Below are 23441 nucleotides of genomic sequence, written 5' to 3'. Positions count from 1 at the left end.
TACAGATAAATGTTAAATCTAGTTGTGATAGATATCGATGTTTTTGGTAACATACTCTAGACTCTACTCTATGCACTCAAAGAACTAATTCTAATAAAGGCAACTGGCTACTTAAATGCAACTTAGCCATTTTAAAGAATACTAAAATTACCCTTTTTCAGAGGAATCTATAAATATTTTTAATCTAAAATTTCTTCATTTTCTGTTACTACAGATAAATCTTAAATCCTAGTTGCGATAGATGTCGCTGTTGCGACGCCATTGGAGTGCAAAGGGTTAAATATCGTTTTCTCTGTTCCTTCGATTAAAAACAGTATGCTGATTCTCGTTTACCAATCTTCCTTATTTTTGATTCTTTTATTTTTTACCCGTCCTTCCTAAACGATGTCAGCTTCCTGATTTTCTCGATCTTCTACGTTCCCGATTGCTTCAGAGGCGGACACGCGTGACCGGCTTCTCGATCCCAGTCCTTCGAGCGTTTTCTGAGAGAAGGAGAGCAAGTATCAATCAAATTATTACGGCAATCTGGTTCTCGTGACAGGCTCCCGAGCACAATGCAACGTGTCGCAACCGTACGACGCGTGAACATGGATCCCAGATGCGTCGAGTGAGATGCATTTTTGTCAGTGGACGCGTTTATGGCTTCACGACCGACGTTATTAGCGATCGTGGTCGACTATTGAGAAACTAGGCTGTTCGTGCCTCGACGAACATCGAACGCATCGGACAAGTTGTTACTGAAAACCGATTTTTCAGCAGTTCGCCGGGAGGGAGAGAATTGTTTCGAACTATAGTCGAGAGAAGTTTGGATTTTAAGTAGGCTAACGGATGTTTCTAAACTCAATATAGACATTATCGAGAGAGTATATTACAATATTATTCGAACACTAATAATAATACATTATTGCAACAAAACTTTTCTGCCCAACGAGAATCATATTTTCTTTATCGAATTTGTTTCAACGTAAGAATATAGTTTTGTAAATTACAGTATTGTATCTTACGTTTCAAACGTAGAATTTGAAAAATAATTTTTATCCCTCGAGTGGGCTAAACAGGACTAAAGTGATTGGTGATTCCATTTTCCTAGCTTTCTTGGCTATAGACCTCGTGACTTCGTTTATCAATTTCACAATTACAGAGTTGTTAAATTAGATTAGAAGAGAAGTTATTAGATTTACGAACGAACATTTTTAATTATTATTTAAAAATGAAAATTCCTTCAATCTGGTATTTGTAAGCTTCCATTTCTTTAATCTTCTTGGGAGCCATATCGATCCCATGACTTCGTACACTGACTTACTAGAAAATTCACAATCTCTTGGATAGATTTATTCTTATCCAGTATTTGTACCCCTAACGAGTCTGACTGCTTTGAAAAACGATATTTGTCTAATTCAACGGTTTAAGGGATGATAATATTTGTTTTCCCTCAAATTATACGTTAGATACATTGTAATTAACGAAAACTGCATTTTTAGAAACAAATCCAATAAAGAAAACTGATCATTCTTGGTTAATCCGAAAAATATGAGCGTTAAGGGGTTATCACCATCATTGTGACCTTTTTGTCGTGACACGAATTACTGCTTTTACATTTACATTGAGGACTACGAACTTTTAAATAACACGAACGTGTCCACGGCGATTTGAATAAAATATATGACTGCCAAAATTTCCAAGAAAAAGTTTCAAAGTGGACGAGGCGAACGAAAGACCGAGTCGAATCGAGCGTTTCACGGTGTCCCGCTATCGGTATCGTCAGTGGGTCAGTTAACAACGGGGTCAGCCGGGGGCGAATCTGGACTGCGGGTCAACCAATCGCCTCGTGGCGGCTCCGTCCTCTTGACAATGACTATTAACTGTATATGTACCCATAAAACCGAATTTACCGGAGACTGAGGCTACGCAACCAACGGGTTTCTCACCCTCGACGAAACTCCGTTGAAACGATCGCCATTCAACAGATTGCAAATTTAATAATACCTGGACAGTTCGTTTCTTTTACATACTCCTTTACCTATGACCACGACACTTTTATTCATATTTTACTTCATCGTATCGAGTCGTGATATTTATGTCGTTCGATCGAGTTGCAATATATTGCAGTAAAATGGTTCCCTATTCCTACGTCACCTTCTGAAAAGAAATATACTTTGCTTTCATTCAAACTATATATAATCGAGAATGTTTTGCGTGTTACGATAAATTATATTAATTACGTGTAAAATGTGAATACAAAGACTTAAGAGATGACATACCCCTTTTGAGAATATTTCTTCTTTCAGGAAGCTCTACAAAAAAGTTGTAATTTCTTTAAATTGTAATAATAAAGTGAAACTACAGTCGACGTAATATTCAAACGTACGTGTACTATGTCCAACAGAATTATTGATTTTGTCACGATTAATAAATAGGATAGAGTAAAAAGCAATTTTCCGTTTAAAGGAAAATCGTCTGCAATTTTGCATCGAACGAAGTCGAGTTTCATCGGTGTAATTGGAAACGTGGTTCGATTCAACAATGAACTAGACACTGGTGTGCGTATGATACCGCACTTCCAGCTCGACTCGCATAGCGGTTTGCACTTTATCGCAAAACGATTGCGAGCGTGATTAAACCACTCGTAAGCAAATCCCTCGACCTTTTATTCTTTCTGATCTTATCTTATAGAAGGAATTAAGTTGTACAAAATGCACGTCTAAGCGAAACTGATGTCCGTTTGAATAGTTACGTGCACTTGGATCGTTTGGAAACCACAATTTCGGTCATTTCCTATTTTATATAATCGTTCATCTTTCTGGAGCAAAAATTATTTTCTACGCGTTAGAATTATACAATTTCTTTTATATTTGTTTAATGAATACGAAGCAAATAAAATTACTTTTATCATTATTAAAGAAGCAAATGTCTTCCCCTCCTGGAATGTTATTTCACTCCTACCTGTTATTTTATATTATTTCTAATGATATTTTTGTTCAAAATTTTAGAAATATCAGACACTCTGACATATTCATTTACTATCCTAGTTTATTACAGTACTAATACTATTGTCCACCCCTAAAATGCTTAAATAAAGTACACTATAAATAGAGGATGTTCGGCCACCTCTGGAAAAAATTTGAATGGAAGATTCTGGAGGACAAAATAAGACGAAAATAAAGAATACCAATTTGTTTATTGAGGCTTCGTTGGAAAGTTATTAACCTTTAAAGTTTCATACCGACTGGAAAATTTTTCGACGAACAAAAAAAAATTTCAAATTGTTCTGGAAAAAATATTGTTAGTTGCCGGGGTCAATTGCAATCATTTTTGGTGAATAGCCATACCCTCGAAATCCTAACCACTTTCGAGAAAAAAATTCAGTAAGTGGAGAAATTTTTCGACGAAATTAAAAACTTTTAAATCATTCTGAAAAAATTATTGTTAGTTGCAGGGGACAATTGCAATCATTTTTTGTGAACAGACATATCCTCGAATTCCTAACCATTTTCGAGAAAAAAAATTTCTTACCGAAAATGTAATTGGAAGCCAGAATGTCTCTCCAAAATTTCATGCGTATCTTTAAAATGCCATAACTTCTGAACGGATTGGACGATTCTAATGTATAAAAAAGCAAACAACGCGTATTTTAGTGGAGAATATGTAGAAATTGCAAAAATATTCGAAAAGGTGATCCTTGACCCCGCAAAATGAGAAAAACCCCATAAAAATGGTCCAATTTTCAAATGATCATAACTCCTACAATAGTGAATAGATTTCAATGAAACTTTTTTTTGAAGTAGAGCCCATGGGTACCTATAAAAAAGTATTACACAACTTTTCTGTAGAGTGTCAAACAAAATTACTAAAAATGAAAAACGAATTTTTAAGAAAAATCGACTGGGGAGTGGCTGCTGAAATTTTTCGATGAAATTAAACAATCTCAAATCATTCTGAAAAAATTATTTTCGGTTGCAGGGGTCAATTATAAGCATTTTTGGTGAATACATATTCCCCCGAAATCCTACTCACTGTCGAGAAAAAAAATTCGTGTACGGTGGATAAATTTTATTATTAACTTTTTAACGAAGCTTCAATCAACAAATTGGTATTCTTGATTTTCGTCTTATTTTGGCCTCTAGAATCTCTCATCAAAATTTTTCCCAAGGGTGGTCGAGCACCCTGTATATTTGAATATCGTAAATGCTAAAATATTTTTTATTTTGGGAATATCATTGTCCACCCTTGAAATGCTCAAATAAAGTACACTATGATATACTATAAATATATTTGTACATTCTAAATACTGAAATATTTTTTATTTTGGGAATACTATTGTCCACCCTTGAAATGTTCAAATAAAGTACACTATGATATACTATAAATATATTTGTACATTCTAAATACTAAAATATTTTATATTATTTTGCAAATCGCTTTAATTATATCACTGTCTGTGCTACTTAATAAATCACAGTACAGAATAAACGAATATGCCAAAAAAAAAAGATTTTCTTCAGTAGCAATAAGCATTTGCACGTTTGTACATTGTAAATGCTAAAATATTTTTTATTATTTCGTAAATCGCTTTAATTATATCACTGCCTGTGCTACTTAATAAACTACAGTACAGAATAAACGAATATACCAAAAAAAAAAGATTTTCTTCAGTAGCAATAAGCATTTGCACGTTTGTACATTGTAAATGCTAAAATATTTTTTATTATTTCGTAAATCGCTTTAATTATATCACTGCCTGTGCTACTTAATAAACCACAGTACAGAATAAACGAATATGCAAAAAAAAAAGATTTTCTTCAGTAGCAATAAGCATTTGTACGTTTGTACATTGTAAATGCTAAAATATTTTTTATTATTTCGCAAATCCCTATAATTATATCACTGTCTGTGCTACTTAATAAACTACAGTACAGAATAAACGAATATACCAAAAAAAAAAGATTTTCTTCAGTAGCAATAAGCATTTGCACGTTTGTACATTGTAAATGCTAAAATATTTTTTATTATTTCGTAAATCGCTTTAATTATATCACTGCTGTTGTTACTTAATAAACCACAGAACAGAATAAACGAATATGCCAAAAAAAAAAGATTCTCTTCAGTAGCAATAAGCATTTGTACGTTTGTACATTGTAAATGCTAAAATATTTTTTATTATTTCGCAAATCCCTATAATTATATCACTGTCTGTGCTACTTAATAAACCACAGTTCAGAATAAACGAATATACCAAAAAAAAGATTTTCTTCAGTAGCAATAAGCATTTGTACGTTTGCACATGCCGTGCCAATACTTTTCTCCGGTACGTGATCCGGTCAATGTGCGCGAATGTCAACGTTCCTGATCGAAAACTAGGAAATTGCCTGACCCACGAGAGGCACCTTTTCTCAGAGCGTGTGCCCTCGTGGTTTTTCATTACCACGGATTCTTCTCTTGGGAACTAGCCGGAAGACCCAGAGCGCACAATTACGCTGGGTGGGAGATAAATAAGGAGTAGGTGGCTCGACGAGATGAGACGAGAAACAAGTCGGAAGTGGGTCAGCGGGACTGTCGGTCGTGAGGGTCCGGGTTCGTTTCTCCTTTCCTCGAGAGCCGTTTGCCAGCTCTGACCGACGAAACAAGACCTGCAAGTACAAACCAAGGCGACGCGTACATCGATTCTCCTAAAAAGAAAAAGAAAAAACACCAGGAAAAAGGAACGCCACGTTTCGATCGCCGCGTACGTTGAAAATAATCCACTTCCGGTTTTTCGATCATTCTCATTTATATTTTATACATACATAGATTTCTTTGTATATTTACAAGTAGTTCGTTTCCTCGTCAGTTTCTTATTTATTTCTCTTCATTAGTTTTTTTCTGTTTTTTTTTTTTGGGGGGGGAGGGATAGTGGGGAGGAACATCTAGGCTTCTCGCATACTTCGTCGTGTTTTCCTCCCGCGGTAACGCTTAACTGCTAATGATTATTTTACACTCAACATCGATAGACACTCAGATAGAACTAATAAATTTGTCTAACGTTTCGTTAAATTTTTTTTTCTCCCATCATTTTTTCTCTGCTCTCGCATTCTCTCTTTCGTTCTCTCTTCTCACACACTCTCCCTGTCAGTCTCCTCTCTGATGGACATGCAGACCACGTCTGTTTTGCAAAACGCGAGGACGCATACTGATCGCACGTTCGTCACCGATCGGTACGCGCCTCGGCAAAATATAGTATAAATCTCTTACTTATCGCTCGATAAAAAAATATGTGCATCTTCGTTTAAACTTAGGTGGGCCCCTGCACAATGTTACTGTCCAATCGTTGCGTCGAATTTTGGGAGGACGGATCTTCGCGTTAACGCTAAACAAATTCTTCTCGTTAACTTCACCGTCAACGACCTGTCTCGTTTTGAAACTTTAAATTTCTTCAATTTCACATTACGGGTAACAGTTTCAGGGCTGTGAATTCACTTGAAAGCGAAGAATCCAGAAGAACAAAAGCCAATAAGAATCAGACGTACTACGTAAACTTAAACAGAGGATTCCGTTGCTAAAGAGTTATCGTATTCATCGACAATAATTTCAAGGACTCTTTGCAAACTAAATTGTACAGTGCATTCAGGGGTGTATCATGCAATCCACTCGAAACCTCCATCGTCTATGAGTCGCGGATTTTAGTCCTCGAGTGCCACGCGTCATCCTCCCTCAACAGAGAAGAATAAGGTTGGGACGAACGTACGCGATTCTCGTTCCGTAAAAATACAAATGTACAAATGCAACATTTCCAAAAAAAAAAAAAATAATAAAACAAACAACAAAAGTCGAGCCAGGAGAACGCGAAAGAGAGCGAACAATCTCGTGACAAAAATATACCCGGACTCCTCGCGTGTTAATAATGGACGCAAGAAGAACGCGCGAAGACGACCGAGAATAAAAATAATCGTAGTAATACTCTTTCGTTTACTCTACGCAACAGTCTATAAGCCTCTTTCATCTGGATCACATCTGCACGCTTTAGTTTTCTCGCTCTATTCGTCGTAGCTAGTGTCCCCTAAACACCTCGAGTGACTTTGCTTAATATTTAGAACGCTTCTCGATTTTTCGTCGACAATCTTCTAGCGGATCTCCGGTGAAAATAGGACGATCTCGACGGACTATGGAAAAGAACCGCTCGATTCCGGGATGACAATGGAGCCCCAACGAGAACGGAGACTCTTTTAGGTTGGGGTAATCCGCTTCGAGGACCGTGGCCCGTTTTTCTTTCTTTTTCTTTCCCGAGCCTGTCGACGAGACTCGACCGAGAACATCGTCACTGAATCGTTAAATCGAAACATATAAATATAAAATCTTGCTCGAGAATTCCGTTCTTGGTTCGTTCGGCGCTTCGATCCTCGTCGGTCGCGAGTTACGATCCGTAATGGAAGAAAAGGTAATGCGTAACTTAGAAGGGTTCAAGAAATCAATTGAACGCGAACGAGATCTCTGTAACTTTCGATTCACGCTCGAGCAAAAAACACTGAGATCGTTATCTAAAATATAACGGTATACCATGAGTATTATCCATTCCTTCGCTGGTCGTTCAGCAGTTGGCGGATCGAAACTCGGTTTGGAATGTACGGGTCACGTGGATGCAGTAATTCACACTCTCGTGCGACAATGTTGAGGTTGTTACGCAACCAGTGGATAATTACGTTGTTCGAATCCGGTGTGACGATTGTTGCTCGAAAGCGAGAATTACCATGTCCGTGTTCTTTGATCCTCGACGCACGGATCGTTCTTGCATACCTCTATCTAATTACGTGTAATTTACTTAGAGCCTCGACATAGAATTGAAAACTCCTCGCGTAGCTGCTGCAAGCGCTTCCTTTATGTACACGTCAACGCGTTCCGTGTCACGCTAGTGGCAGATACTGTCTATCGTTTCAACAGAAATATCTACGATCTTCCACTCGGCGTACAAACGACCGTGAATAAAGAAAATGCAGAGAACTTCGTCGAAGCTCCAATGAGAAACTCGAACGAAGCCATTGTTTTGGCTGCTATTGCCGGTTACTTACGAGACGGAGAGTTTCTTACGCATTATCGTCGGGACAGTTCCGGTTTCTTCCCCGAGATCGTTTCTACATCATCTTCTGCTTTTTTTTTCTTCTTTTTTTTTTTTTATTGTTGTTTATTTATGCTATAAATATGCGGTGTGCTTGCTGCTGTGCTCGAGAGCCGCAAGCACGTCCTGCTTCTGTCTCACGTAAAGTCTGCCCTTTTTCCAGGGATTCTGTAGCTGCAGTAGCTTGAAGTCGTCCCTGAGGCAACGTTCCCTAGCGCCGATCACGGCTACCAAACAGAAATTCGGCAGCTCGTCGGACGTGTAAATGGGACCCTCCTGGCCCTTGAGGACCATCGCCATGTTCAGCTGCTTCACAACCAGATTGACGACCTCTCTGGCCGTGGTCCTCGGCGTGACGTGTAATTTCAGACTGGTACCAGATGCCAGCCCGGTTTCATAGGCCGCGTAAACCTGCAAAGATTCGTTCGTTAGAGTCGGGTCGTCGAGGACATGTCGGACCAGACAGACAAACTTTCTGTTGTAAAATCAGCATTTGCAGCGACATTCAGCTGGCAGCGACAACGCGTTGCTCGGTGCGTCTGGCTGTTACTTGTGAACGAGAAGTGAAATTAATGGATGTTAGTTGCGAGCAAAGAAATCGATGAAAGAACCACTTATCAAGATGATCGTACAACACTCGAAGAATAACTCTCGATCTCATTGGGATTGACTTGTCGAAGTAACAGTTGAGTAATTCAGACTCTGACATGCTTTGTTAAAGTTTATACCAGGGCTGGAACTATTCGAATATTCAAATTCTAATAAATTCGATTTGCAAGTATCCAGTATTATGCACAAGATATTCGAGTACGTAAAAGTTCGACGAATAGTCCCGAACCCTGATTAATACACAAAAAGCGCGTTTCGGAAAGCGTATCTGAGCGAAATAAGCGCTGAAACGTAGCAGTTAGCGGCTTACTCGTGTGTCTGCTACATCGGTCTGCACTAGAAGACCAAGTGAGCTGTTTTTAACTACAATCGGGTTAGACTTGTGTTCCCTACAAGGAAAAATATTATTTATATTCAATGGGTCGTTCTGGAACATAACAAGCTTTGAAACGAGTGCGTTACCCTAAGAAAGCTTGCGTAATGTAGAACAATTTCCCGTTTAACATAAAGCGACCGAGACAATTTGTGTCAGAGTGAGTCTCAAGATTGGTACCACTATACTTGGTTTACTAATTAAGAACGGTTCCCAAGTTTATGTTTATACCTTTCAAACTAACCTATTAAACGCAACAGACCAATCTCGAGAGTCACGAACTTACTACATTTCTATTAATCTTTCTTCGATACGAATTACATCCTATTGAAATTGACATTTGAAGACACCACCAGAAGTTACCTGGAGAATGCCAGGCGGAGGTGCTGGCATCATCGTAGTCTCGTTCTTCTCCTCCTCCAGCTGGCTCTCCAGCGTTCCGGTCGCCATGGCCGCGACACTGGCGGTAGGCTTGGTCGATTTCCCTTTGGTGTGTACAGCTTTGATGCAGGCGGTCGAATTGGGGGTCGAGTATTCGTCGCTACTCAGAGAGTGTAAACTATCGGAATTGGTGTTACTGACGCTAAGGAGACTCGTCGCGTTCGTCATGCCCGTCGACACGCTCAAAAGCGAGCCGCCATAAATGATGGGCTTTATGCTGAGCAACGGGCTGCTACTGGCCGACGCGGACGTGATCGTTGCTGACCTATTTCGGGGACTGTGTTTGTATTTCGTTAGAATCAATGTGTCCTCGGATTTGGACGGTGGCAGCCTGGTGTTCTGTAAGGGTACCAGATGGTTGTTACTGCTGGCGCTGGTCGTGCTGCTTAGATTGCTGGTGCTGCTTATCGGTATACAGGACTTTGGAGGTTCCGAGCCGGTCGAAACGTTCGAGGTGTTGCTGCCTTTGCGTATGTACTGCCCACTGGGCAACTGTTGCTCGCTTTTGCTGAACTCTGTCGTGAGCAGATTCGAAGAGGAATTGGTCACGTTAGGTCCCGGCCAGCTGCCACGTCCTGGACTGGACTTGACGAGTTTCGGATCGCGCGGCGGCAATTGCAACAAACTCCTCTTTAGGCTGTTGCTGTTATTGTTGCTTTTGTTCCTGTCGAGACTGAGCAGGTACTTCATCGAAATTCCGAGCGCCTGCGACGTACCCTGCAATCACAAATCACAGAATCGTTTAACGTCAGAGTCAGCAATGCTTCGCTTGTACCTACTTCTACAGAAGGGATCAAACTTACGGTTTGTTGCGACGATCCGCGATCCCTCGCGAATGTGATCACATCTATGAGCCATCTGGCGCCTTTCCAGACGGTGTTCACTTGCGACTGAAGATCCTGCAATCTGGCCAGCTTGTCCTTCGCCACGCTCAACTCCAGAGAACTGAATGCTTCACGGTGGCTGTGCTGTGCTTGCGCCGTATCCAATTCCAGGATACAACTTAACCTCGAGTATCTATTAATTACGTCTTTCTGATACGTATTCAAGTGCACCATCTCGAACACTTGAATGGGTAACGATAGAAGATCGCCCCTTTGCAGAAGGATCTCTCTGGTTCCAGGTACGCAACAAGCGGTCTCCGCTGGAGGCACGGCAATCAGGAAGGACACATCGTGCGTCAGATCGATCACTTCAGCGTCGTAGAGTCGATGACACAGGGAATCTTCGGGACTGATCTCCATATAATTGAACAATCGTCTCGCGGTAGCAGCAACGAGATCCACGAATAGCTTTTGTTGCTCTGTACCTTGTGACTCGTTCGTTACGTTCTCCTTCTCTTCGGAGTCCTTGACCGAAACGTCCGAAGCGTGAATACGAGTTATCCTTTTCAGATAATCCCACTCTTCGCTATAACCAAAGTAAAGATAAAGTATTAAATAAACGAGCAGATACTTTATTTTATAACGCAGGGTAAACGATCCCGATACTTACGCGGAGACGTGCGGATTGTCGCGGATCTTGCAATGAGGTAAAACGTTAGGCGATTTTGCGGGTACCACGACCTGAATCAGATCCACGCTACTTTGCATCTTTATGTAACCAAGGTACAGCCCCTTCGATAGTTTAATACTGCTGACTTGGTGATAGGTCATCTGTTCTTGTATACTGGCTATCAAGATGTCCGCCACGTTGCTGTCTTCGTGAGTAATTACTTTTTTCGTCACTTTGCTGAGTGGCAACCATCTGCTGTTCAATACTGAGATCAACTTTGGGGATTTTATGTAATTTACCGTGGAGAATACTAGGGTGCCTTGGATGTCTCTAACAGGTTTATGGTACAGTTGCCCGAGGTCCTGTATGCACAGTGCTGCCTGCAATCGTCAACATCGTTAATATACACTTCTTGGCGATTTTATAAAATATTTCACGAGAAAATATGAAACTACGTGCCTGCATTTGCGCAGCAGCTTGTAACAGCTTTATCCTGAAGTGGTTTGTCGAGCTGCTGTGGCTCTTCTCCATGTCCTGGCGAAGAGTCTTCACGTCGTCCCAAGTGCAGGCCACTTTCATGAGCCAATGGAAATCGTTGTAAATACAGCTAGGGTATGTCTCGTCTACTTCGATCACGGGTAGGAAATCCTCGTTCGTCACGAGCACCTTGTCCTCGTGATAGAGCAGACAGGCGAGGAACACGCCTCGCCTGAGATTCTTTTGAAATTTACTCGTAGCCGTGAACAGCTGCTTTATCGTCGTTTTCTTCTTATGATTACGCCTCTGCACTGCCGGCGTTTCTTGGGTATATTCCGGCCGTCTTATATCCGTGAATAGAGTATTTAATTGTTCCAATCGACCCGCGAACCTTGGCACCCTGCCATCGATGTCCCTCCAACCTAAAACGATGATCGTCCAATCCTCAGACGCTTTAATTCTCAGAGACTCGACAGTAAATTCAACCTGACGCGACTGCTTAAGGCAAATTTAGTCGCGGTGGAAGGTGTAAGTATTGTTTCATTCGTAATTCTTCCACGATGAACAATGATCTTTGACTTCAGCCTATGTACAGTAACGCATGGTTAGCTTCTTACATTTTGGAAACTGCCCCATATTATTTGGATTTATTTTAATTGGAAGAATCCCAGAAATACATTGGTATCATTCTCAAGAATGTAGGATAAAGGATACAGAAAGTAAAAATTCTTTTTATCGTCTTTTTACAGCATCTCTGTACACTGTGTCTTCTTTTTTCTATTGGATCAAGTTTCGAGACGTTAAGGGGAAGGGATCAGAAGGGTTGAAAGTTAACCGTGCGTTACTGTAACCCTTTACAGTCCAACGTCACCAGTACCAATGGAGATACATGGTCATACAAGCGTACAAATTTATTGTCATACATCCGAACACTACTGATTTCTAAGAACTTAAAAAAATGACTTTACTGCTAGGAGTAACGTGAGCAGGCGTCGAGTTCCTGAACCTGCTGTAGCCCTTCAGATTCCCAGCGGCCGCTCGAAAATGGTACTTCTGTCCTTGGATCAGATCGTCGATTCTGCACTCCCTCTGTTTCATGTCCAGGACCTCTCTCTCGCCGCAGATCACCGAGAAGTCGTCCTTGACGCTCCACTGGACCTTGAACTTCGTGCAGATGGGCGAATCGTGAGAATCCGGCTCCTGGAATCTCACCGTCACAGAATTCGTACCCGTAACGTCCACCGCGACCAGGAACGGTATATCGGGCGGTCCTGAGAAAAATACAACGTTCCAACGTTCGCTGGTACGAGCTGCGTCGGGTCCAGGTATCTCCAGAGGACTTACTCGCTTGATCGAACCCGAGCAACATCTTCCTGAGGGCTCTGGCTCTCCTTTCCCAGAGGGCCAGCTGCTTGTCCTCCGCGCTACCGCCGCATCCCGTGAGATTGTTGTGCTGCGACGAGAAACTTGACCTATGACTGGTTGGCGGCTCCAAAAGGGTGGTACCGCCGCTACCGGAAGTACTGCCGCCCAGCTCTTGGACTCTGTGCTCCGCTTCCGACAGCAACGAGGCCAAATGGCTGCCCAGGGATTCCGGAGATTTGACTGGAATCGTTCAGACAATATTCGAAACGCGTTTCTCGTGTTTCCACGCATCCTCAGGAACAAAACTATTAAATTAATGACCGTTTTAATTGTCAAACGTTTCTGTAGGTAGTTGTACTTCCAACTATTATTTTCTTAATTTTTCTTGGTGTACGATTCGACCAAAACTCGTTTATAAAAAAGCTTTTCAAACTATTCGGGGTACGCTTTCGACGAAAGAAACGAGAGATGGGAAATTCAGAACGGAACGTTCGCGAAGAAAACATGTAATCGGCTCGATTGTGCCATAGAAATCAACGTGGTTTGTGGAGCAGAGAAAAACACACGCGACAGGGATCCTGGCTAATTGGGGCGATTCAGTCGTTCCAATGTTTATGAATGCAAAATTCTGCGGCGAATTGCATCCGGGATGGATGGTTACACACCTCAATCATTTCACCCACAATTCTGTCCATGGCAGATATCGACTCTCGCTTTCCATCGACACGCATAATCTCTGGGCGAATTATTTCGATAACTTTTCACGCATCGACGGCGATAGTCAATTCTTTTCTGTAAATTTGATTTGTCACGAAATTATCAATTGAGTTGTTTCTTTTTTTAGACGTTGCGTTTAGAATTCTAAGATGGATAAGATACTAGGAAATCAATTTGATAACGTTAGACGATTATAGATAAAAGAAAAGGAGCATTTTAAATAGTCAAAACAGACAGTCGTGAATGAATTATCAAATGAAATTTTTACCAGAGAATTTAATCGACAGATTAAATTCCAAACGCTTAATGGACCGCCATAAGCTTAAAAGCTTCATCTCGTGGCAAGGATCGTAATTCTAATCGAATTGCACGGGGAATCATCGTAGTGGCGTTTCGTTACGACACGATCACGAACATCGATGATCAATTTTGCAGTGACTCAAAATTTCCAATCGCTCGTATCGCACCGCCATTACACAAATTACTTTCGGTACGTTGCATCAATTAATTACTAGTTTCGTAAATATTTGGAGTCCCATTCACCGATGAGCAATGTACTAATTCCATGATCACTTCTTACTGGACTTAGGTCAAGAAGACTTTTAAGAAATTTCCTCTGTTAAGATCAAATATCTACAATTGGACTTCAACTTGTGAAGGAATACTTTCCAATTTTATTTGATTAATCAGTAATTCAAAATCAATTGTATGGAGAATTTAGAATAATTATATACAGGGTATTCGGCCACGCCTGGGAAAAATTTTAATAGGGGATTCTAGAGGCTAAAATAAGACGAAAATCAAGAATACCAATTTGTTGATGGAGGCTTCGTTAAAAAGTTATTAACGTTTAAAGTTTCGGCCGTACTGAATTTTTTTCTAGAAACTGGGTAGGATTTCGGGGGTATGCCTATCTACCAAAAATGATTGTAATTGACTCCCGTAACCGAAAATAATTTTTTCAGAGCGATTTGAAATTTTTTCATTTTCTCAAAAAATTTCCCACTTTTTCGAATTTTTTTCTAGAAAATGCGTAGGAATTCCGGAGTATGTCTATTTACCAAAAATGTGTGTAATTGACCCCCACAATCAAAAATAATTTTTTCAGAACGATTTGAAATTTTTTTTTTCGTCGAAAAATTTAAGCACCTAATTAGATTTTCAGTAATGAATTTTTTTCTCGAAAATGCGTAGGATTTCGGGGGTATGTCTATTCACAAAAAATGATTGTAATTAACAGCTGCAAACGAAAATAATTTTTTTAGAACGATTTGAAAAATTTTTTTTGCTTCGAAAAATTTTAATACCTACCTGATATTTTTGGCAAAAGTGGATAGAATTTTGGAGGTATGTGTATTCACCAAATATGATTGTAATTGACCCTCGCAACCGAAAATAATTTTTCCAGATCGATTTGAAATTTTTGAATTTAATTGTTAATAACTTTTTAACGAAGTCTCCATCAACAAATTGATATTCTTGATTTTCGTCTTATTTTGGTCTCTAGAATCCATCATTAAAATTTTTCCCAGGGATGGCCGAACACCCTGTATATAGTTATAATCGTTTTATATAATTTTGTAAAATGGTTCACTAATTCTATGTCCAGTTCTTACTTGACTTATCCCAAAAAGATTTTTAAGAAACTTTCTCTGTCAAAATCAAATTTTTACAATTGGACTTCAATTTGTGAAAGAATACTTTCCAATTTTATTTGATTAATCAGTAATTCAAAATCAATTGTATGGAGAATTTAGAATAATTATATACAGGGTATTCGGCCACGCCTGGGAAAAATTTTAATAGGGGATTCTAGAGGTAAAATAAGACGAAAATCAAGAATACCAATTTGTTGACGGAGGCTTTGTTAAAAAGTTATTAACGTTTAAAGTTTCGACCGTACTGAATTTTTTTCTAGAAACTGGGTAGGATTTCGGGGGTATGCCTATCTACCAAAAATGATTGTAATTGACTCCCGTAACCGAAAATAATTTTTTCAGAGCGATTTGAAATTTTCTCATTTTCTCAAAAAATTTCCCACGTTTTCGAATTTTTTTCTAGAAAATGCGTAGGAATTCCAGAGTATGTCTATTTACCAAAAATGTGTGTAATTGACCCCTACAATCGAAAATAATTTTTTCAGAACGATTTGAAATTTTTTTTTTTAGTCGAAAAATTTAAGCACCTAATTAGATTTTCAGTAATGAATTTTTTTTCGAAAATGCGTAGGATTTCGGGGGTATGCCTATTCACAAAATATGATTGTAATTAACCGCTGCAAACGAAAATAATTTTTTTAGAACGATTTGAAAAATTTTTTTTGCTTCGAAAAATTTTAATACCTACCTGATATTTTTGGCAAAAGTGGATAGAATTTTGGAGGTATGTGTATTCACCAAATATGATTGTAATTGACCCTCGCAACCGAAAATAATTTTTCCAGATCGATTTGAAATTTTTGAATTTAATTGTTAATAACTTTTTAACGAAGTCTCCATCAACAAATTGATATTCTTGATTTTCGTCTTATTTTGGTCTCTAGAATTCATCATTAAAATTTTTCCCAGGGATGGCCGAACACCCTGTATATAGTTATAATCGTTTTAAATAATTTTGTAAAATGGTTCACTAATTCTATGTCCAGTTCTTACTTGACTTATCCCAAAAAGATTTTTAAGAAACTTTCTCTGTCAAAATCAAATTTTTACAATTGTACTACAATTTGTGAAAGAATACTTTCCAATTTTATTTGACTAATCAGTAATTCAAAATCAATTGTATGGAGAATTTAGAATATTTATATTTATAATCGTTTTATATAATTTTGTAACATGGTTTACTATTCCTACGTCCATCTCTTACTTGACTTAGCTCAAGAAGATTTTTATGAAATTTTCTCTGTTAAGATCAAATATCTACAATTGGACTTCAACTTGTGAAAGAATACTTTCCAATTTTATTTGATTAATCAGTAATTCAAAATTAATTGTATGAAGAATTTAGAATATTTATATTTATAATCGTTTTATATAATTTTGTAACATGGTTTACTAATTCTATGTCCACTTCTTACTTGACTTAGCTCAAGAAGATTTTTAAGAAATTTTCTCTGTTAAGATCAAATATCTACAATTGGACTTCAACTTGTGAAAGAATACTTTCCAATTTTATTTGATTAATCAGTAATTCAAAATTAATTGTATGAAGAATTTAGAATATTTATTTTTATAATCGTTTTATATAATTTTGTAACATGGTTTACTATTCCTACGTCCACTTCTTACTTGACTTAGCTCAAAAAGATTTTTAAGAAATTTTCTCTGTTAAGATCAAATATCTACAATTGGACTTCAACTTGTGACGGAATACTTTCCAATTTTATTTGATTAATCAGTAATTCAAAATCAATTGTATGGAGAATTTAGAATATTTATATTTATAATCGTTTTATATAATTTTGTAACATGGTTTACAAATCCTACGTCCATCTCTTACTTGATTTATCCCAAAGAGATTTTTGAGAAACTTTCTCTGTTAAAATCAAATATATACAATTGGGCTTCAACTTGTGAAAGAATACTTTCCAATTTTATTTGATTAATTAGTAATTCAAAATTAATTATACGCAGATTTTAAAGTAATTATTTTTATAGTTATAATCGTTTTATAAAATTTTGGTACTGGAGGCACTAAAGGCACTGGAAAATATTAAAAAACGCAAAAGTTCGTATGGGTGACGGTGTAATTGCTATCTATAGCAATACTTTCTCGGTATTGTGTTTAATAACAGCCGTGTAAGGGATTCGTCATTAAAATGGCGGAAAAGAAGATCAGACAGGAAGTTTCGCCACGGTCGAAACGCAATAAAGTCCCGACGGCATTTTTATTATACACTGCGGAATCCTAATTGGAATCCCATCCCGTTCGACTATTCCCTTCTCTTCTTGGCCCGATCGGATCTCGTTTTTTTATCACCGATCCGAAAACCTCGTGTAATTTACTCCGAAAACGCCGCGGCGGAACGAGATCGATCGCGGAGATTGTACATCGAATTTCGACGCGACTTTTTCGCCCACGGAAATTTATTTAAATTTCTCGACCGTAACGCTATCGCTAAATTGTCGACGTTCGAACAATTCGTCTAGTGAAACGTTTTTCTCGAGCCTTTTATAGCCACTGTACAAGCGACGAATTTGCGTGGCTATTGTTTGGCAAAACGGTGGTTGCGACTAGAAAAAAAAAAAGTGGAGAAAACTACGATTTGTTTGATTTTCTGCGTGTCAAAGTTTTCCATTGGCACGCGTAACCATTGTTACGAAACGAACGTTTTCTGATCGTTACTAAAAATTCAAACGAAATACTAAAATATTCTAACGCTCTCCATTTGTAATATTCGACTGATGTTCAGTCTCGATTAATGCAACGAAGTTTTCATTAGAATATCGAACGAACTCGTGTCAAAGGTGAAATGTATAAAATGGAATTCGGGGAATACTTACACTGATTACCCTCTTGTGCACCGAACGCGACCAGCATTTTTGCAAGCGGCCTATTGTTGCTGAGAACCGCGACATCCAGAGCTGAGAGGCCGTCGCTGTTCACGCTGAAAATTTAATTCAGCAATACGTTACTCGAGATCGTGTCCTTTCTATTATTCTTTCGTATTATATGACATATTAATTTCGACAAAAGATTATCTCTTCGTCTCGTTTCTATCGAGAGTTATACAATTTTTACACTAACTTGGTCAATTTGCGACGGTTACTAGTGACTATTATTGCAATTAATGTGTTAACTTTATTATTAAGTATTGTTGGTATTAATATACCATTTAAATATGGAGAAATAAAGAGAGCGTGTTAATACTTTCTTGATCCACTGAACCTAATAACGTCCAATAATTGACGGATATTGAACTCATGTAGACGTGACAGCGGCTGATACCTGATTACTATCGAAGTCACGTATACGACAGCTCTGATCGAGTACGATGTATCGATGTTTTCTGTCGATACATCGATGCTTCTACCATAGACGAGGTATACGAGTAGACCTTACATCCAATGTACTTTTTCAGCACATTTCTCTAGTAAAGAATTTTTTTCTCGAAAGTACGTAGAATTTCAGGGATATGTCTTTTGACCAAAAATGCTTGTAATTGACCCCCGCAACTAAAAGTAATTTTTTCAGAACGATTTGAAATTTTTAAATTTTGTCGAAAAATTTGTCCACCTACTCAAATTTTTTTCTCGAAAATGTGTGAAATTACGAGGGTATGTCTATTGACCAAAAATGACTGTAATCGAGCCCTGCAACTAAAAGTAATTTTTTTAGAACGATTTGAAATCTTTTTTTGTCGAACAATTTTTTCACTTACTGAATTTTTTTCTCGAAAGTGCGTATGATTTCGGGGGTATATGTATTCACCAAAAATGCTTATAATAGACCCCCGCAACTGAAAATATTTTTTCCAGAATGATTTGAGATTTTTTAATTTCACCGAAAAATTTCAGCACCTACCCCCTGTCGATTCTTTCTAAAAATTCGTTTTTCATTTTTAGTAATTTTGTTTGATACTCTACAGAAAAGTTGTGTGATACTTTTTTGTAGGTACCCATGAGCTCTACTTCCGCAATAAATTTCATTGAGATCCATTGACTATTGCAGGAGTTATGGTCGTTTGGAAATTGGACTGTTTTTATGGGGTTTTTCTAACTTTACGGGGTCAAGGAACCACTTTTCGAATATTTTTAGAATTTCTACATAATATTCACCAAAAGACGCGTTGTTTGCTTTTTGAAACATTAAAATCCTCCAATCCGTTCAGAAGTTATGACGTTTTAAAGATATGCAAGAAATTTTAGAGTGACATTTCTGGCCTGAAAATATATTTTTGGTAAGGAATTTTTTTCTCGAAAGTACGTAGAATTTCAGGGGTATGTCTTTTGACCAAAAATGCTTGTAATTGATCCCTCCAACTCAAAATAATTTTTCCAAGACGATTCGAAATACTTTTTTTTCAACCAAAACTTTCAGCACTTACTCGAATTTTTTTCTCGAAACTGCGTAGGATTTCGGGGATATGTCTTTTGACCAAAAATGCTTGTAATTGACCCCTGCAACTGAAAATATTTTTTCCAGAACAGTTTGAAATTTTTTAATTTCACCGAAAAATTTCACCAGCCAGCCCCCTATCGATTTTTCTTAAAAATTAGTTTTTAATTTTTAGTAATTTTGTTTGACGTCCTAGAGAAAAGTTGTCTAATACTTTTTTGTAGGTACTTATGAGCTCTACTTCAGAAAAAAGTTTCATTGAAATATATTCACTATTGTAGAAGTTAGGGCTGTTTGAAAATTGGACCATTTTTATGGGGGTTTTCTCATTTTGCGGGGTCAAGGAACCACGTTTCGAATATTTTTAGAATTTCTACATTATATTCACCAAAAGACGCGTTGTTTGCTTTTTGAAACATTAAAATCGACCGATCCGTTCAGAAGTTATGACATTTTAAAGATACGCATGAAAATTCGGGCAGACATTTCTAGCCCGAAATTATATTTTCGGTGAGGAATTTTTTTCTCGAAAGTGGTTAGGATTTCGGGGGTATGTCCATTCACCAAAAATGATTGCAATTGGCCTCTGCAACTAAAAGTAATTTTTTCATAATGATTTGAAAGTTTTTAATTTCGTCGAAAAATTGCTCCACTTACTGAATTTTTTTCTCGAAAGTGGTTAGGATTTCGGGGATATGTTCATTCACCAAAAATGATCATAATCGACCCCTACAACTAAAAATAATTTTTTCAGAACGATTTGAAATTTTTTTTTTGTCGAAAAATTTTAGCACCTACCCCCTGTCGATTCTTTCTAAAAATTCGGTTTTCATTTTTAATAAATTTGTTTTACACTCTACAGAAATGTTGTCTAATACTTTTCTGTAGGTATCCGAGAGCTCTACTTCAGAAAAAATTTTTATTGAAATATATTCACTACTGTAGGAGTTATGGTCGTTTGAAAATTGGACCATTTTTATGGGGTTTTTCTTATTTTGCGTGGTCAAGGATCAACTTTTCGAATATTTTTGCAATTTCTATATATTCTCCACTAAAATACGCGTTGTTTGCCTTTTGAAACATTAGAATCGTCCAATCCGTTCAGAAGTTATGACGTTTTAAAGATACGCAAGAAATTTTGGATTGACATTTCTGGCCTGTTATATTTTTGATAAGGAATTTTTTTCTCGAAAGTGCGTAAAATTTCGGGGGTATGTCTATTCACCAAAAATGATTATAATCGACCTCTGCAACTAAAAGTAATTTTTTCAGAACGATTTGAAATTTTTTTTTTGTCGAAAAATTTCACACCTACTCGAATTTTTTTCTCGAAAGTGAGTAGAATTTCAGGGGTATGACTATTCACCAAAAATACTTATAATCGACCCCTTGCAACTAAAAATAATTTTAGAAGTGATCTACGTCCGACCAACTTCGCGAGTTACTCTGTAAGCTCGTCATTGTTTAATCCTGCACGTTCAACGTTTCTTACAATTGTCTAGTTACTTCTACAAACATTTAGCTTTTGTCTGCTCTGTTTGATTATTGACACAAGGGTTAGATCGCTGAAATCAGGGAAAACTTCGAACGACTGCGCACCTTCGGACGGAGAAACGAACAATGGCGCTCATTTCCGCGACGTAATCGCGCCAATTTCGCCCTTGGATAAACCCGTGCTTTTGCGAGCTGCCATTAGTTAACCGGGACAAAGAGAGAAGCGGATAAACGGATTATCGCGGCAGCGAATGAACGTTCAGCGACGGTTACGATGCACCGGTTGCGACGGAAACGTCGATTCAGGGATCCACATTCGAGTGGACGTTTGATGTCATCGATACGCCGTTGGACTTTGATCCCGATGTGGTCTGTGGAGACACATTCCGAACTTGTCTCCCTGGAGGCAGATTTCCAGAGATCAAAGGTCGACATTCGTCGACGAAGTTGCTTCGACTATTGGCGCCTCGACACAGTCGGGCCAGAAACTTTCAACGAACGTTTTTTCAGGGTCCACTCGGACTCGTTTTTAAACAACCACGGAACGACAAAGTCCAGGTTACGTAGGCAGGAAGGTTTAAATTTCACGCAGTTCGCGGAAAGAATATTTTTCTTGGAAAGTTATGTCGACGGTGAACGACAAAAGTTGTTCGAACTTTCCCCCTTCGATGCAGCAGGAAGTTGGAAAGAAACTTTCGACTTCAATATTTCATTCGTTTGGTTCTTTTGGAGAAGTATTATGGCAGAACGTCTATCATTGCACCGAAAGTGGTGTTGACAATTCAAGGCAATCCATTCATTGAGCGACCCTCCACTTGTCGACACTACTGTGTCATAATACTAAACAGCCATGAGCATCGAAGCATCTTTTTACTGAATCTTAACAAATTTAAGTGTACGCTTTCGGCAATGCAAAAGTAAATTTGACGCTATTCAAAATCTAAGCTCTACTGTCTACCACATATTTTAAAATTATTAATTTTTTAAGCAACATAACGTACACAGTCTTTGTGTGCATTGAATTACGAGGAACATAATTTATAATTAAATACAAAGGAAATATACAGTGGGTAGTACAGTAAAATTTTTATAGGAAGCATAAGACAAGAAATTTCTGATAGAGAAATGTGGATCAAGATGGGATATAATAATAGATATTTATTCACTCGATCTAGTTCAAGTTCAACCGAGCTTCCAAAATACATATTTAGTGTTTTGAAAAATATAGAAAACATGACACTGACTTTTGTGGAGTAAGAAAAATGTTCAAAAATCTCACCTGTTCACGTCTACGTCCGTCGACTCCAAAATGGATCTAGCTTTGTCCAGGTGGCCATGTTCCACGGCCGCGAAGAGGGCTAAAAAACAAAAAAACAGAAATACTATAGAAAGCTGTAAAGATTAAAAAGTACTTCTTGCTGGGGCATCGACTGTCGCTGAATCTGTAAGACATAAATATTCCAAGCTTCTCATTTGATAAAACGTTTTAATACGTATACAGAAAGTTATAATAATAACAATATCGTAATAGGTTGGCGAAGAGAATAAATGAGAATTCAAGAAATCATTGTAAACCTACAGCAAACATAATAGTGCCTTTTGTGCTAAGGATATACAGGGTATTCGGTCACCCCTGGAAAAAATTTTAATGGGAGATTCTAGAGGCCAAAATAAGACGAAAATCAAGAATATCAAATTCTTGATTGAGGCTTCGTTAAAAAGTTATTAACAACTAAATTAAAAAATTTCAAATCGTTCTAAAAAAATTATTTTCGGTCGCAGGGGTCAATTCCAATCATTTTTTATCATTACACATACCCCCGAAATCCTACGCACTTTCGAGAAAAAAATTCCTTGCCGAAAATCTAATTAGGTGCCTTTTTTCGACGAAAAAAAAAATTTCAAATCGTTCTGGAAAAATTATTTTCGGTTGTGGGGGTCAATTGCAATCATTTTTGGTGAATAGACATACCCCCGAAATCCTGCGCATTTTCAAGAAAAAAATTCCTTGCCGAAAATCTAATTAAATGCCTTTTTTCGACGAAAAAAAAAATTTCAAATCGTTCTGGAAAAATTATTTTCGGTCGCAGGGGTCAATTCCAATTATTTTTGGTCATTACACATAACCCCGAAATCCTACGCACTTTCGAGAAAAAAAATTTCTTACCGAAAATCTAATTAGGTGCCTAAATTTTTCGACGAAAAAAAATTTCAAATCGTTCTGGAAAAATTATTTTCGGTCGCAGGGGTCAATTCCAATTATTTTTGGTCATTACACATAACCCCGAAATCCTACGCACTTTCGAGAAAAAAAATTTCTTACCGAAAATC

The 23441-nt window shown here is 37.9% G+C and overlaps 1 protein-coding gene across 8 annotated transcripts in view; it reads right to left on the bottom strand.

The window, feature by feature from the left end:
* Positions 1 to 5748: 5748 nt before the first annotated feature.
* The window catches only part of Wake (ankyrin repeat and fibronectin type III domain containing protein wide awake), a 225862-nt gene continuing 208169 nt past the window's right edge, over positions 5749 to 23441 (bottom strand). For 7 of the 8 annotated variants that reach the window (XM_076769202.1, XM_076769205.1, XM_076769203.1 and 4 more), the window contains 9 exons: positions 22390 to 22468; positions 18062 to 18165; positions 12825 to 13085; positions 12449 to 12751; positions 11459 to 11902; positions 11004 to 11379; positions 10313 to 10919; positions 9432 to 10226; positions 5749 to 8497 (listed from right to left, as the gene is read on the bottom strand). In XM_076769202.1, coding sequence (XP_076625317.1) covers positions 8162 to 8497; positions 9432 to 10226; positions 10313 to 10919; positions 11004 to 11379; positions 11459 to 11902; positions 12449 to 12751; positions 12825 to 13085; positions 18062 to 18165; positions 22390 to 22468 — 3305 coding nt within the window. In that variant the 3' untranslated portion in view covers positions 5749 to 8161. Of the gene's footprint in view, positions 8498 to 9005; positions 9085 to 9431; positions 10227 to 10312; positions 10920 to 11003; positions 11380 to 11458; positions 11903 to 12448; positions 12752 to 12824; positions 13086 to 18061; positions 18166 to 22389; positions 22469 to 23441 lie in introns of all 8 variants that reach the window. The other variant, XR_013080029.1, reaches the window with a different exon arrangement.

The sequence above is a fragment of the Colletes latitarsis genome, chromosome 7 (assembly GCF_051014445.1).
Source record: "Colletes latitarsis isolate SP2378_abdomen chromosome 7, iyColLati1, whole genome shotgun sequence".
NCBI classification, from domain to species: domain Eukaryota; kingdom Metazoa; phylum Arthropoda; class Insecta; order Hymenoptera; family Colletidae; genus Colletes; species Colletes latitarsis.
This window is presented reverse-complemented; position numbering and strand designations above follow the sequence as displayed.